This window comes from Lepisma saccharinum, chromosome 12 (assembly GCF_977018435.1).
Source record: "Lepisma saccharinum chromosome 12, izLepSacc3.1, whole genome shotgun sequence".
Lineage (NCBI taxonomy): Eukaryota > Metazoa > Arthropoda > Insecta > Zygentoma > Lepismatidae > Lepisma > Lepisma saccharinum.
The window spans coordinates 39,257,211-39,272,226 of NC_139240.1; the positions used below are offsets into that span (position 1 = coordinate 39,257,211).

General features: G+C 40.1%; 1 protein-coding gene across 2 annotated transcripts in view; it reads right to left on the reverse strand.

The window, feature by feature from the left end:
- Window positions 1–2,815: 2,815 nt before the first annotated feature.
- The window catches only part of LOC145996004 (WD repeat-containing protein WRAP73-like), a 28,681-nt gene continuing 16,480 nt past the window's right edge, over window positions 2,816–15,016 (reverse strand). For both annotated transcript variants that reach the window (XM_083132155.1, XM_083132157.1), the window contains exons 6-8: window positions 10,292–10,451; window positions 7,594–7,806; window positions 2,816–3,388 (exon numbers count right to left, since the gene is read on the reverse strand). In XM_083132155.1, the coding sequence (XP_082988281.1) occupies window positions 3,174–3,388; window positions 7,594–7,806; window positions 10,292–10,451 (588 nt within the window). In that variant the 3' untranslated portion in view covers window positions 2,816–3,173. The remainder of the gene's footprint in view (window positions 3,389–7,593; window positions 7,807–10,291; window positions 10,452–15,016) is intronic.

The following is a 15,016-nucleotide window of genomic DNA, read 5'->3' on the forward strand; positions in this document are numbered from 1 at the left end:
AACGTGCGGATTCACAGCAACAGCGGCGAGAACATTTGTTGCACCTGCCTCACCTGTAGTTGGCTTGTTCCGCACACGTGCTCGTGGTGTTACACTTCCGGTGTCTCTTAATTTAATAAATAACTTACCAAACAGACATCGAGATGGCAATACATTTCCAAATCGTTGGATTGGACGTGGAGGGCCTGTCAAATGGCCGGCTCGTTCCCCAGATTTGAAACCGTTAGACTTTTTCCTGTGGGGAAAGCTGAAGGACATTGTCTACCGGGATGTGCCAGCAACTCCAGAGGATATGCAATACAGCATTACTGCGGCCTGTACGGACATTCCCTACGAGATGCTACATTCTGTGCAACGATCTTTGCGTGGGCGCCTCGTTGCCTATATCGCAGCTGACAGCCACCACTTTGAACACACACTTTGACAGGTTTTCGCTTCTTACGCAGTGGTTCTTCGACATATGTCATGGTCATTTTCATTATGCTGTAACACTGTCAAATACATGGTGCTGACGATATCTACTGTATTTTTTCTTCCTTAACACGTTCTGTCTTCATCTTGTCCAATGGCTTCCGACATCTCATACTTGTACATGCCGTGGTACTGACGGTCAAGTGGGCCACTTGTTAGTTTGTTTACATATTTTCACATGGCCATATCTTCGTTCCTATGTGCAGTAGATGCATGAGACCAACGGCGTTGTGTTTCTCTGCGTGTGCTCTTTTATATTATGCATGTTATTGTATATCGTTCCATTTAAAAAAATACGACTTTGCTCCAGATGCCCCATTTGTCGATATTTTTCGACACACCCCATACCTCCGATTTACGAGCCCCATTTGATATTATTGTTTCCCGCAACCCTCACATCGCTACTGTTTCTGGTTTCTTCGCTATTTCAGGTGGTACTTTTAGGTGCCTCACGCGGTATATGTACATATATTAACAATATAAAGGTTCTATGTGATTCCAATGTATCCAAAAATTAGGTGCCTCACGCGGTATATATATGCGCGTGAGTGCTAAGAGGCGCTAGTACACACAAAACATCTTGTAGCCTTGAATTCAAGGTTCGCCTTGAAAACGGGGAATTATACTTGAATTTTTTCATGGCCCTAGAGTGGCCACCTTGTAAACACATGTGGCACAATGTTATCTTTAAAGATGTTTGCATGCTCCCCTATCCTATACCTGGTACACATGATCTGCATTGTTCATACATTCCACAATACTATATACTGCCCCCTTCTATTTGTATATTTCCGATTTTTGTGCTGGTCCTGCATTCTTGCTAAAAAAAAATAGTTCCAGTTACCCTCGTATAACTGAAAACAACTTTGTGGAAAAGTGAGTACTAAGTTTCTCTGCATTTACTCAATAGTACAATATAAATTAAAGCTGTTTTTTGGCATTTGTAAGCGAGACGCCTAAGTGTTCACAGATAAAAGAATATCATCATATTGGATAAATGCATAATCTAAACAAATTCAGATGCAACATTTCAGAGGGTACAAAACTATTATAAAATAATGAATCCTGCATGAAATTAAATGCACTTGTGGTATTTTCATTTTAATGATTATAATGATAACCGCTGGTGCAACAAACCATGGCCAACTGCCAGCCTCACTTTCACCTTCAGAGGTGGAAGATCATCCAACCAGTTATGGGGTGACGTGTGGGTTCGTAGCTCCTCGATTTCCCCAGAATGGTGGGTGGCCATTGTTCCTATACACAGGCCGAAATCTCAGGAGAAATGTTGCACTTCCCCCAGGAGACATGAACCTGCACATGTCCCTCTCTTCAGTTCGCATTAGAATATTAACAGCAATAATTCTGTATTGGTGCACCACAATTACAATGTAATAACGGGTGTCCCACTAGCTTTCGAACCCGAAAAAAAAAACGTTATAATTTCCAAACAAACATACATAGGAAAATGAAATTCACAATACACGTACCTTGTTTCATGCTGAACACGAGGCAGGGTTGAACATAAACGCACACGTCAAAACAAAGACTGTAGATGGCGCCAGTGGAAGTGGTGGGTGTGGGTTAGTGTGATGTGCGAGGCCCTGCATCGCGAGGATGGAACGGTACACCGTACAAGAACGCGTGTTCATTGTAAAGAAATATTGGATATCGGGATCGTATCAGACCGTTCAACGTGAATGTGGATGCAGTAAAGGACCATTGAAGGTGGGAGTTTAGTGTGCAATTTCCTGACAGCGTATCATTGGACCCATCTTCACAAGTTTACTTACATCTTCAGTGCATTTGTGAATCAGCTGGATGATGAATAACTGCGTCGCGGTTATTTCCAACAAGACGGAGCGACATGCCATACTTCCAACGTGGCCATGTCAGAAATTGAGTTCTTTTTTGGTGACAGAATCATCTCCAAAGGATTGTGGCTGCCAAGATCCCCAGATTTGACACCTCCGGATTTCTTTTAATGGGGTTTCCTTAAAGGTTGTATCTACAGAAACAAACCACGATCACTGCAAGAGTTGCGAAACAACATCGAGAATGCGATTCACGAGATCACACCGGAGACTCTACATCGAACTTTTCACAATATAGAACGCCGTGTACAAACATGTCTGGACGTCCAGGGAAGACACTTGCAGCACCTGCTGTGGCGATCATGTATTCAGCATGAAACAAGGTACGTGTATTGTGAATTTCATTTTCCTATGTATGTTTGTTCGGAAATTGTAACGTTTTTTTCGGGTTCGAAAGCTAGTGGGACACCCTGTATAATTTCAATCAATCAATAACTTTAATCAATTTTCAAGCACTAAAAACCTCAAGGCACAGGTGAGTGATGTATTGTAACACATTAGCACAGACAATATAGCAATCAGTATTGTATAACTATGGAAGACATTCATAGGGCATCCTATCAATAGAATCACTTCTATACATATTTTATTGAAGTGTACCAAACAATCAAAGATCCTGAAAAATATAAAAGGTTGCTCATCCACCATTCTACAATTGCTGATATTACAACATACCATTACTACATCTCAATGAAACTGTATCATTAGCAGTCTGTGTAAATCTGCCTTAGATGACATGAAAAATTATTTACACCACACTTACTCAGCAAAAATATTACACGTGCATGATGCATTCACACAATTAAATAAAAAAAAATTAAATTATAGCTATGAACTGGATGGAGTCAGCAGGCACACCGTCATCTGCAGTTTGTTGAAGAGCGACAGCACTTTACCTGCTGTTTGCCACAATAAACTAACCACTTGAAAATTAGTATCACTGGGAACTCCGACTGATACGCAGCCTACGGGAGTCCAGAAAAATACATTTCTTGTCCCAGTGGCAATTACCAGCCGGTCTTGCGTTGGATCCCACTCAACATCTATGGAAACAGAAAACAAAATTCAAATCGACACAAATAAATAACAGAAATATTGATATACCAATATGCCTATATTTGTTATAGCGATGGGTCAGATTAACAGGTTACTCCATTGATATCGGCCGATATAGGTATATACAGGGTGTTTCTAAAGGTCGTTTACAACGCTTGGGAGGTGATTCCTCACACGAAAACAAGCAAAAAGTCTAAGTTCCATTTTTACGACTGAGGCTTCGTTTCCGAGATAGGAGCCTCGCAAAAGGTGACAAAGTGAACGTCACACCTGACTGGGACGAATACTATAACAGATAGAGAGGCGGTTCCAAGGGAATCATAAAGGAATCGTATGTGCTCAGTCCGGAAGTCACTATGAAAAGTTCACTGCACGCATGCGCAATGGAGTCCTCAAAGGAATTGGGGATTTCCAGCAAGAACAATACATGGAAAGGGTATGTAACGCAGCAAGAAAGACCGTGACAATGAGAAATGCATTAAAGACAACACATCCCGACCTCTAACATCAAAACATGAGCACGGAACACAAAATCCGAAAAGTTGAGCACGGTTGCATACCCCAGTTACACGCGAGGAATGAACGAATCATGTCATGTGACATACGAGAGACACATTACTCCACCAGGAGGAGGGAAAGAAAAACACAATATCAGATGATTGCGACAACGTGTATTTTTACACGCGACAACTACGTAATATCCCCCCCCCACACACACACAACAAACAACAAATGCTCGAAGGGTTGGTTCTCTCCGGCAGTCGTTCCAGTCGTGTTGCAGGTGCTGGGATATGATCAGCAGTTGTGTTCGTACGGTGATACGGCCAATTTGTGCAGTGGGCCAGTGTTAAACAAAAACAATACTTTGCAGTTCCAGCTCCCTATTACACAGATGGCTGCGTATACGACCCAGCAGCTAGCAGACATGCATCTCATGTATGGGGAGGCACGTGGTAATAGCCGTGAGGCAAGGCGTCTTATGGAGAACGCTTTCCACATAGACGTTTACCGTCTCACACCTTCTTTCAGGTAGTGGACAGTCGACTGCGTGAAACAGGATCAGCGTTACCACCGCGGCAAGAAGTTGGAAGACCCCGAAGTGTACGCACACATCAGTTTGCAGAAGATGTGTTAACAGCGGTCGCAGAACATCCTGGCACCAGTACGCGAGTGCTCGCTCGGGCACGAAACACGTCTCATGTGAATTTGTGGCGAGTGTTGTCAGAGGAAGGAATGCACCCTTTTAAACTGTAGAAAGTACAAGAACGGTTACCTCGTGACTTTCGCCCTCGTATGGAGTTTTGCCAATGGTTGTTGCATCAGCTGGACACAAACCCTCACTTCGGGGCAAAGGTATTGTGGACAGATGAAGCCATTTTCACCAGGATGGATGTCTTCAATAGTAGAAACAGTCATGTATGGACTTTGACAACCCACATGCACTTTTTGTGGCCCATCACCAGCACAGGTTTTCAGTGAATGTGTGGTGCAGGATAGTACATGATCATTTAATTGGACCATACATTCTCCCTGTTCGCCTGAATGGTCGCACGTATCATGCATTTCTTAGTGAGGTTCTGCCTGAACTGTTGGAGACCGTACCTTTGGCAAGAAATGTGGTACCAACACGATGGTGCACCAGCTCATTTCGATTGTAATGTACGACATTTCCTGCATGACGTGTTTCGCAATACGTTCATTGGTAGGGATGAGCCTGTGCCTTGGCCACCGAGGTCGCCAGATCTCAACCCTCTCGATTTTTTCTTCTGGGGAGAAATGAAAACCCTCGTATACGACTCACCTGTCACATCAGCTGAGGACCTCGTTGCTCGCATCAACGTCGCCGCCGCGACGGTAGCAGATACACCTGGCTTGTTTGCTCGTACTCGACAATCCTTGATTCGTCGCTGTCATCTCTGCGTAGAAGTAAATGGCAGACATTTTGAAAACCGTCTGTGATTATTATCCTCGGCAATCTCAGTGAGAACACTCTTGGTATTGCTCCCCACCCCCTTTGTGTGGTGAAAGTGACATCTTCAGTTGGTGTACAGTGACAGGACTGTCTGTGCGTAAGATATTGTAGCATTTGTTGTTTGTTGTGTGTGGGGGATATTACGTAGTTGTCGCGTGTAAAAATACACGTTGTCGCAATCATCTGATATTGTGTTTTTCTTTCCCTCCTCCTGGTGGAGTAGTGTGTCTCTCGTATGCCACATGACATGATTCGTTCATTCCTCGCGTGTAACTGGGGTATGCAACCGTGCTCAACTTTTCGGATTTTGTGTTCCGTGCTCATGTTTTGATGTTTGAGGTCGGGATGTGTTGTCTTTAACGCATTTCTCATTGTCACGGTCTTTCTTGCTGCGTTACATACCCTTTCCATGTATTGTTCTTGCTGGAAATCCCCAATTTCTTTGAGGACTCCATTGCGCATGCGTGCAGTGAACTTTTCATAGTGACTTCCGGACTGAGTACATACGATTCCTTTATGATTCCCTTGGAACCGCCTCTCTATCTGTTATAGTATTCGTCCCAGTCAGGTGTGACGTTCACTTTGTCACCTTTTGCGAGGCTCCTATCTCGGAAACGAAGCCTCAGTCGTAAAAATGGAACTTAGAATTTTTGCTTGTTTTCGTGTGAGGAATCACCTCCCAAGCATTGTAAACGACCTTTAGAAACACCCTGTATATACTAATACTGTATAATATTCTAAACTGTGAATGATGTCAGTAGTGTGTGTGTCAATAAAATCAACCTTGTGAGGTTAGAAATATGTGTAACTTCTTTTACCCATTTACAAAACATATATTATGTTTGTAGCCTTTACAAATAAGTACATAAAATAACTTTAAAACATAGCTTACAATGCATGAACACATTAGTGTAATAAAATGTACTTAGTTATGCATGTCATAAAATTTGGTATCATTTATTTCACTAAGCTCAATTGGCATCATCAACGTTGATGTAAAGAAGAAACAAGTACTCACACGCTGAAGACAAAAGTGAATATATAAAAACAGGTATCCATAGAAAGGTTAAAACAGCTGTAGCACTACATATAAATGAGAAAAAAAACATTGGATAATTCACCAGGGCACAAACCTGGACCTCTGACATACCATGTCATTTTGCAACCATTATTCCAATTTGTCAAAGGTAAATGGCCTTTTAGCACACAGAACCTCACGTGTGTGTCTAGCATATCTGGATGGGAACTATTCAGACACATGCTTTTCGAACTTGCCACACAGTATCCCCCCAAAGAGGAAACGTAGACAGATGAAATCAGTCAAGTTTTTTTTTCCTGGAATGGCTGGGCTTTTAGCAGAGGTGAAATTTATACACTGTACCTCTCAATAATGAAATTTAAATAAAGAAAATACAAGAAAATGGTATTCGGCATGCTCCTGCATCCACCACAATAGATCAAAGTGAATGAAAAAAATGTATGTAGCAGTGGTACATTCCTACAACAATGCAAAGTTTTGTTGAAAATAGGCTGTCACTTCTTGGGCAAAAAATAATGACAATATACAAAAGCAGCAGTATTGCCAGCTTAAGGAAAAAGTCTGAAGTTTGCTTCTAGTGTCTGCCCTATGGATGCTGGGTGGACCAAATTTGCAAGTAAGCATGGCAAAAGACCACTGAGGATACGTAATGCCAGTCCACCAATTAAAAAACATGTAACCTATTAGAAAGATGAAATTTTGAAATTTGCTGTTGCCAGGTGGACTCCTAATTGTCACGCATTGTTAAAAGTGTTCTTTTGTGCCTGTTATTACAGTGAAATATATCAACAAAAGTGGTTATTAAGAAGACATAATCCATTTTATAAGATCTATCTCATAATACTCAGTGAAAATAAATTTGCCCTTCTTAATAATAGTAACAATGGATATACTGTCTTGTGATTTGAGTACATCATGCCTTCATATGTATACAAATGAGCAAAAAAAAGGCAGAACTGAAATATGTGTAGTTTTGTAGTGATGGCCCGTTAACTGCTGCCACATGACCGTCAATACATTTCTTGCAGTCTGTAACACAATATACGTGGAAGCATCATGCTTCCCAGCTGCCCACTAAAGGTTAAGGGAAACAAGAGGCCAGGGCTTGGTTTGGTAGATCAGTGCCATACAATCACATTCAAGATGCAGCAAAGCCTGAATTTATAATTTGAAAAGCTCACCTGTTATTGAATTGGTTTGTATCAGAAGTGCTTTTAAATCAAGCCTGCTCATGTCCCATATCCACAGAACTTTCGGCATGATGTCGTTCCTTGTAGCCAGATACCTCCCGTCGGCACTAAATTTGAGAAGTCCGATCCCTATCTTTGGATTAGGCTTACCATGGTCTGGCTTCAAGGTGGGAAGACTTGTCAAACACTCCTCCAATAGCACATCTGAAAATTATGATGGTGATAATTTTTATTAAAACACGAGATACAAATATTTAAAATTAACATGACAATCTTCGCCTAGATGTGGAAATACAGTGGAAACAACTTTTACGTTTTTTGATTTTACATTTTCCCCACATTTTATATTTCCTCACATTGGCACCCTGAAAAATGTACAAATGAGGATCCACTGTAATATTTATTATATAAAATACTGAATACTGTGTAAAAAAATGACTAAAAACAAGAGTTAAATAAGTAGTTAAAATTTAAGTTGAGAGTAGGACTGAGTCGATACTGATGTCGATTGAAAATTATTAACCAATACTTTTCTGGCATTTTGATCTTTCACAGGCTGCAAAAATGCTGAACAAAACTTTTGTGGAGTGTAATTATCCTAGAAATTATGAAAAATTCAAACTTACTTTTTATTTTGCATCCACTTTGTGTGAAAACACTGAATTTTGTGATAACACAGCATATAATGTAATTCTTGGAACATTTTAAAACAAAACCGTTGGTAAATCGATGCATATAATTAGAATCAGAATATTTACAGGGTAATATTAATCAATATTTTGAACTTTAATTATTCAAGTATCGGAATCAGTATTGGTTGAAAGTGATATTGGCTCAGCCCTAGGTGAGAGCTTATAGGCATTCAAGGAATTTCCATTAAGATTTTTATTCATCATAAATGATTTTCACCGAGGTGAGAGTTCTGGGATGGTTGTTCATTTACAAGTTTCTATTTATCAATTTCGCCTACTCATCATTCATCCTCACAGTCAAGATTAGGCCAAAGGGGCAGAAAAGCATTCTAATACATGACAAATACACATACGTAACTGATTTATGTACCTTCCACACTTTGATTTTATCTTTGTTATTTAGCATTGGTTTTCTGACACTTTTGGCTAATTCCGACAATGAGGATGAGATGATGAAGTGATACTCTTACAAGACACCCATGCCCAGTCCAGGATTCGAACCCGAGACCCCTGGCAGCATAACATGCTGTGATAACCACTCTGCCACATTCCATATTGAATGGAAAGCATTTTGCCAGAAAATTACACAGAAAATGGGTTCATTTACTTCTTGAAGTAATGAGTGACTGACGAATTTTTCAACATGAAAAGAAATTACAAATAATATTTTCCAAACAAGAGTACATAAGGTATTTCTTCACATACAACCTTTGTCAGAAAAGTTCTAGGACTGATTCTTTTATTCTTTACCTGTGATATTCAAACACAAGAAATGGGTGTTATTTAGTCACCTGATATGTGTTCTGAATAGAGATGACCTTGGAAGTGTTTCCATGTAAACACACTAGGTGGCAGGGCTGTGCGTAGCAGCCCACTGTTTGGTTTGTTGGCACATGTAGTTGGAAGTTACACAAGTGTCGTGATGGACGTGCATTCCGAGCAGAGAGATAACATTAACTTTTGTGTTAAGCTGGGAAACCCCTAGTGAAACATGGAATATGATACAGCAAGCATTTGATGACAAGGCATTATCGAGAAGCCGTATCTTTGAATGGCACAAAAGGTTTCGGAAGGGCAGAGATTCAGTGCAAGATGATCCAAAGACAATGTTGATCCCATTTTTTCATGTTATAGGTTTGGTGCACCATGAATATCTGCCTGAAGGACAAACGATAAACAAAAACCTTTATATTGACATCCTGAAACGTTTGCGTCAAGCAATTTTGAGGCGCCGTCCTGATTTGTGGGCATCTGGGCAGTGGTTCTTATTGCACGACAATTCAAGACCACATACTGCTTTATCAGTCCAGGAATATCTGGCCAAGCATCGCACCTCTGCTCTACCTCATCCCCCATATTTACCCGACCAGTTACCGTGTGATTATTTTCTGTCTCCCCGTGTGCAAACACCACTGAAAGGGAAGCATCATGAAGATGTTGGTAGCAATCCAAATGGTTTTGTGACAGATGTGCTGAGAAGCATCCTAGATGAAGCTTTCCCTGCTTGCTTCCATGACCTCCAGAAACGGTGGCAGCTGTGTATAGATAGCCAAGGGGACTATTTTGACAAAACCTAGGACCACTAGTTCCTAAGTTGAATAAATTATTTTTTACGAGCTCAGTCCTGGAACTTTTCTGACAAAGGTTGTACATAAAAACAATAAAAAATGACAATTGTTCATGCAATTGCAAATTACTTACTGCTATTATGCGATAACCATAAAATATGCCAACCTCTGTGGCAGAGTGGTTAGCACAGAACACTATGACACCGAGGGTCTCTGGTTTGAATCCTGACCTAGGTATGGGTGTTCTTTGTGAGTGTACCTTATCATTCACTCATCCTCATCTTCATTAGCCAAAAGTGGCAGAAAAGCAAAGTAAACGAAAACTAATCGATTAAAAGCATAGAATATGGATTAATTGGTTCATTCTTTGAATAAAACATTGCATCCATGTTCAAAAACACTAAATGCAAGCACAGGAGAGAGACATACATTTACTGTTCCGACTTGTCCTCAGAGGAGCTTCGATTCCTTCTGTGCAGTCGGGAAGGCATACTTCTTGGTACGTGGTGTAACTTGAGTACATGCCACTGTTACAGTGGTGGCTGAAATCTACTATGAATTGCCACGTCAAAGTATTCAACAGACGAATCTGGAAAATAGAACGTGAGAATTTTCACAGAGTATTTTACAGGTGCATATCAATATGAAATTTTTACTGGTACTGATTAAGTATCAATATAACTTTTACCGATACTGACAAAATAATCAGTATTGTATCAATCAGATTAAAAGAATCATTTCATGCTTCATGATTTTAATGGTATTTGCACTAGAACTTACATAATAGACTACATATATTATTACACATTTATATCCATAAAAATAACCAAAATGTAGAAGAGTTGTTCGCAGTATGTTTTATTGGTTATACACAGTCAGACAATTACATAATGAGAGAGTCGTTATCAGATGAAAAGGAAATAAAATAATTGAACATTGCTTGTTTATTACTCAAAGTACATCCCTCCTGCATCAATACAGCAATTGGCACGGCTGGCCAATGATCATTACGACATCTGGAAGTCTTCATGTGGTATGACTTGAAGATTGGACGTCACAACCTGTTGGATGGTCGTGTGTTCATCAAAACTGCGTAATTTCGGCAGCAGCTTCACTTTTGGGGACAGGAAATAATCAGAGGAGGATAAATCTGGGGATACAGAGGATGATTCAACACACTCACTTGTTTTTGGACTAGGAATACCTAAACAACAACTGCTCGCTGGTACCTTGCATTATCAAGGAGCAGGAATCAACTGCCCGCCTCAGGAAACTGAGCTCGGAGAGGGCCAGTTCTCTTTCATAATCAACAGCCCCGTCTAGTTGGCTGCAGTTTTTGACACTCGGTGCAGTGCAGGTGTATCCAGTGTCAGAGTGGTGCAAGGAAATTACGGTCAACCAACTAGACGGAAAGCGGTGTTCAAGTTCAGAACATTCAACAAATGCCTGTCTGCTGCTTTAAACGATAATTTGATTAGTTAGCATGCACCACGTGACCATACACCGGTCCGGAAGGTAGTGCAGATATCAAACACACTACTTGACTCCAAATCAACGAACTAGATGACTCGGTGTTGCACCATGCAACCAAGTAGACGCTTCGGTTCAAAGAGAGTCAAAAAGTGCAGCCAACAAGACAGGGCTATTGAGAGCACTACAATAGCAACAGCCATTTACAGTTTCATACTCTGGAACAAATACATTATGAATAATGCCTCTCCTGTCATCAAAACGACAATATTGTCTTCACCTTTGATTTGTTGGTTCATACAGAACCGTAGTGAAAATGCTCTGTTTTGTCCTCCACAACAATAGAATTCAAGAAATGTTTATTCCCGCAAGCAGTTTTCAGAATGTTTTTCATGAAACTTGATGTTCACTCGCTGCTCCATTGTCACGCTATTACGTGACAGCACCCTTGCATCTCCTTCACGACATTGCAGCATAATTCCCAGCCTGCCAATCGCAAGTTCATGAGGTGTTGCCAGATTGTGGATTATGAACATCATGAACACAGTTACTTTACAGATAGAATGCACACGTGGGACAATATAAGATCAGTCTCATTACTTAATTGTCGGACTGTGTATCTATCAACTATATGTCAAATCACAAACCCTGACACCTTCTGTAAACAAAACCACCTGCATGCAGAAAGCATTGCAAACTCATAGAAGTAAAATAATCCACACGAAAATCCAGCGTTGTTACAGGATTCATTACGTAAGGTAAAACAATGGCAAATTTGTAGTATGGGATACGCTGCCGCAAATGACGTCTCACTTTAAACCCAATGCTCTTTCTTTTTTTACTTATTGTTTCACCTTTATGGTTAACTCTTTGCACCAGTAATCATTTCCCATAAATTTGGCTTCTTTCTTTGAATATATTTCACTTGCATTTTTTAGACAAAATGATATAACATGGTAATGTATATTTCTAAGGATGATATAGATAGGAGTGTATTTGAAATTTGTTTGTAGATTTTATGTAAATTGTATCTTATGTAAATAAAATATATAATGGGCATAAACAGCCATATGCATTGCTGTAAGTCCAATAAATATATTGATGATGATCAAAACAAGACAAAAAGTTCGTAAATTTATTGCGGTTGGAAACTTTGACAAGCATCCTAATAACGATTTTTGTTCCGCCAAATATAGTGCACTTCGTAAAATAACTTGGTGACATGGCAAGGCAAGATAAGTGTGAACATTTTGTAGTAATATAACTTTCAATGAGCTTAGAGATTTGTGTACATAATGATATTCTATAACATTGGTTATTTTCTAAAAATAATCATGTGAACAGCAAGGAAGTAGTGCAACTTAGTAATATTGCCTGACTTAGCCTTAGAAAAATAACATGCCGAGTTCTATGCGTGAGGGAAAGTCTCAGTGTTCTCCGAGCTTGTTTTCAAAACACCAGCAAGGACAGCCTTTGCAAAGGGGTGAGAAACAGATTCTACTCAATATTTATGTAACGTTCTGTCAGTAGTATCCTGAGAAACCAGTAAATGAAGTGGTTAAGTTGGTATCCCAGTGCAGTGGTGTGTCAGTGTCTGCAGTTTTAAGGGTTATGAAAGAGAGAATGACTGGGAGAGTAACAATGTATGCGGCTGCATATTCGTCTGATGTTTTGAGAACGGGTTCTCACATTCAGAGGCTCTTATATAAAACGAATAGGTGCGGCGAACTATGAGTGTAACAGCAGATGATTGCAGTCATGGATCAGCTGACACGGAGTGATACATCGAATCGGTGAGACCGTTTGTTTACAGAAGGTCCCAGGGATGGTGATTTACACCTTAGTGATTAATGTCCTACAACCACATTTAACTGTAACAAAGATCAACATGAAGGGCATACTATATTGATTTACTTTCATTTTCTACAGATATGGCCGCGGTGGCTCAGTCGGTAACGCATCTGACTACCATGCTAAAGATCCCGGGTTCGATCCCCGGCCGGTTCAAATCCGGGAACTTTTCTAACGTTGGAAGCGGCCCCGGTGCCCACCCAGCATCGAATAACATGGGTACCTGGGGAAACCTGGGGGGTAAAAGGTGGTCAGGGGCATGGTGCTAAGCACAGGGGAACACTTTACTTTTACTTTTTACAGATATGGGGCACATACAGGATGGTACAATAAGAAGTTAAGATGGTACAATCCATATTTTCAATATAATACTCAAGTAATGAATTAATTTGACCAGGGCTGACACTAGGAAATACGAGTCTCTGTGCGAACTATATCCACAAGGCCCTTATGTCTTGAATTCCCAATTCTCCACAAATATCTCTTGCATGATTATTTTGTATTCTTATATATGGGTATCACTTCAAAAAAGTGATTACATCCTCATAACTGTCTACATACATTATTATTGTAGAGGATGAAGTTACTAAATGCACGGCCATGAAATTAGGCAGGTAGCAGAAGTTCATGCTGTTGCCACATCGGAGCACAACCCCGTGTGTTTGAAGGTTTACGAGAATGAAAGATGTCGTACAGTTGGTCTTTGTAATCCATGTGATACAAACTGACAATATTTTCTTGAAAGGTCAGGGATGACACGAAAGTGGCCCGGAGAGAGGTCGGTCTGACGCTCGAACTAGGCAACGCAGCCTGGTTGACGCTGCCACACACTGAGCGGGAACCAGCGACTTTTGCCCCAATCATGCCTTTTTTCCATATGTGGCACCAGTGCAATTCTGACCAGCTGCCTATTTTCATGGCTATGCACTTAGATTCCTTCCTAATAATTTCTGCCTAATATTCCACTGATTGCATGAGAAAATTGCCATAAAGTCCCGGGCCCTAGTTATAACATATTTCTTATTTGGCATGTTGTTCTTGCATATTGATTGCTACCACAAGATGATACGTGCATTGTGGAATGGAAATAATATTGAGTGTGTAGCATGTTCTGACAAAAATTTTGCCTAAAAAAGTTGTCTCTGTGTAATGATTGCCTAGATTTACCAGAGCTGTAGCAAGCTGCCAATTATCTGGCATAATTGCAGTAAACTTCACGATATTTTCAGTATTTTCCCACTACTTTTTTCGGTTAAAGGGATTCTGACTTAATTTAACATCCCACCCCCACCCTAGTCAATCTTCCCTGGAAGATACTGACCTCCCCTTATAATGAGAAATTCGAAACTACTGTTGTGCATATTTTGGCTATACTAGCAATATTTCTGCATTTTCCTGACATTTTTAATTTATTATGACTAGGGTTCGGAAGCTGAGGAAAAATCCTTTTTTTCCCTAATGTCCGAAGACGAGGCCCAATATAATATATGTTCATTTCGGGTCATTGTAGGCCAGAAACAGGTGGGGTTTATTTGTCCTTTTTTTTTTCCTTTTTCAGTTTTATATGACTTATTGGTCCTTTTTTAGCCTTTTTTTTAGGTCTTAACGGCTTTTTTTTTGCAACTTCGCCTTCTTTCGACTACGTTTTTACTGCCCATTCTCACTTCGAATCATCATCACCTCTTAAACATCCTTTCTGTAGTAAAGAAATAAAAAAACAAAGAAAGAAATATATTTGGTTAGGCCAAATATGATTCTTGAAATATGAAGAATCTAAAAAATATATAATGTCTGAAAGAAGATGCATTTTATTCATATAGTTTTCATGCACTG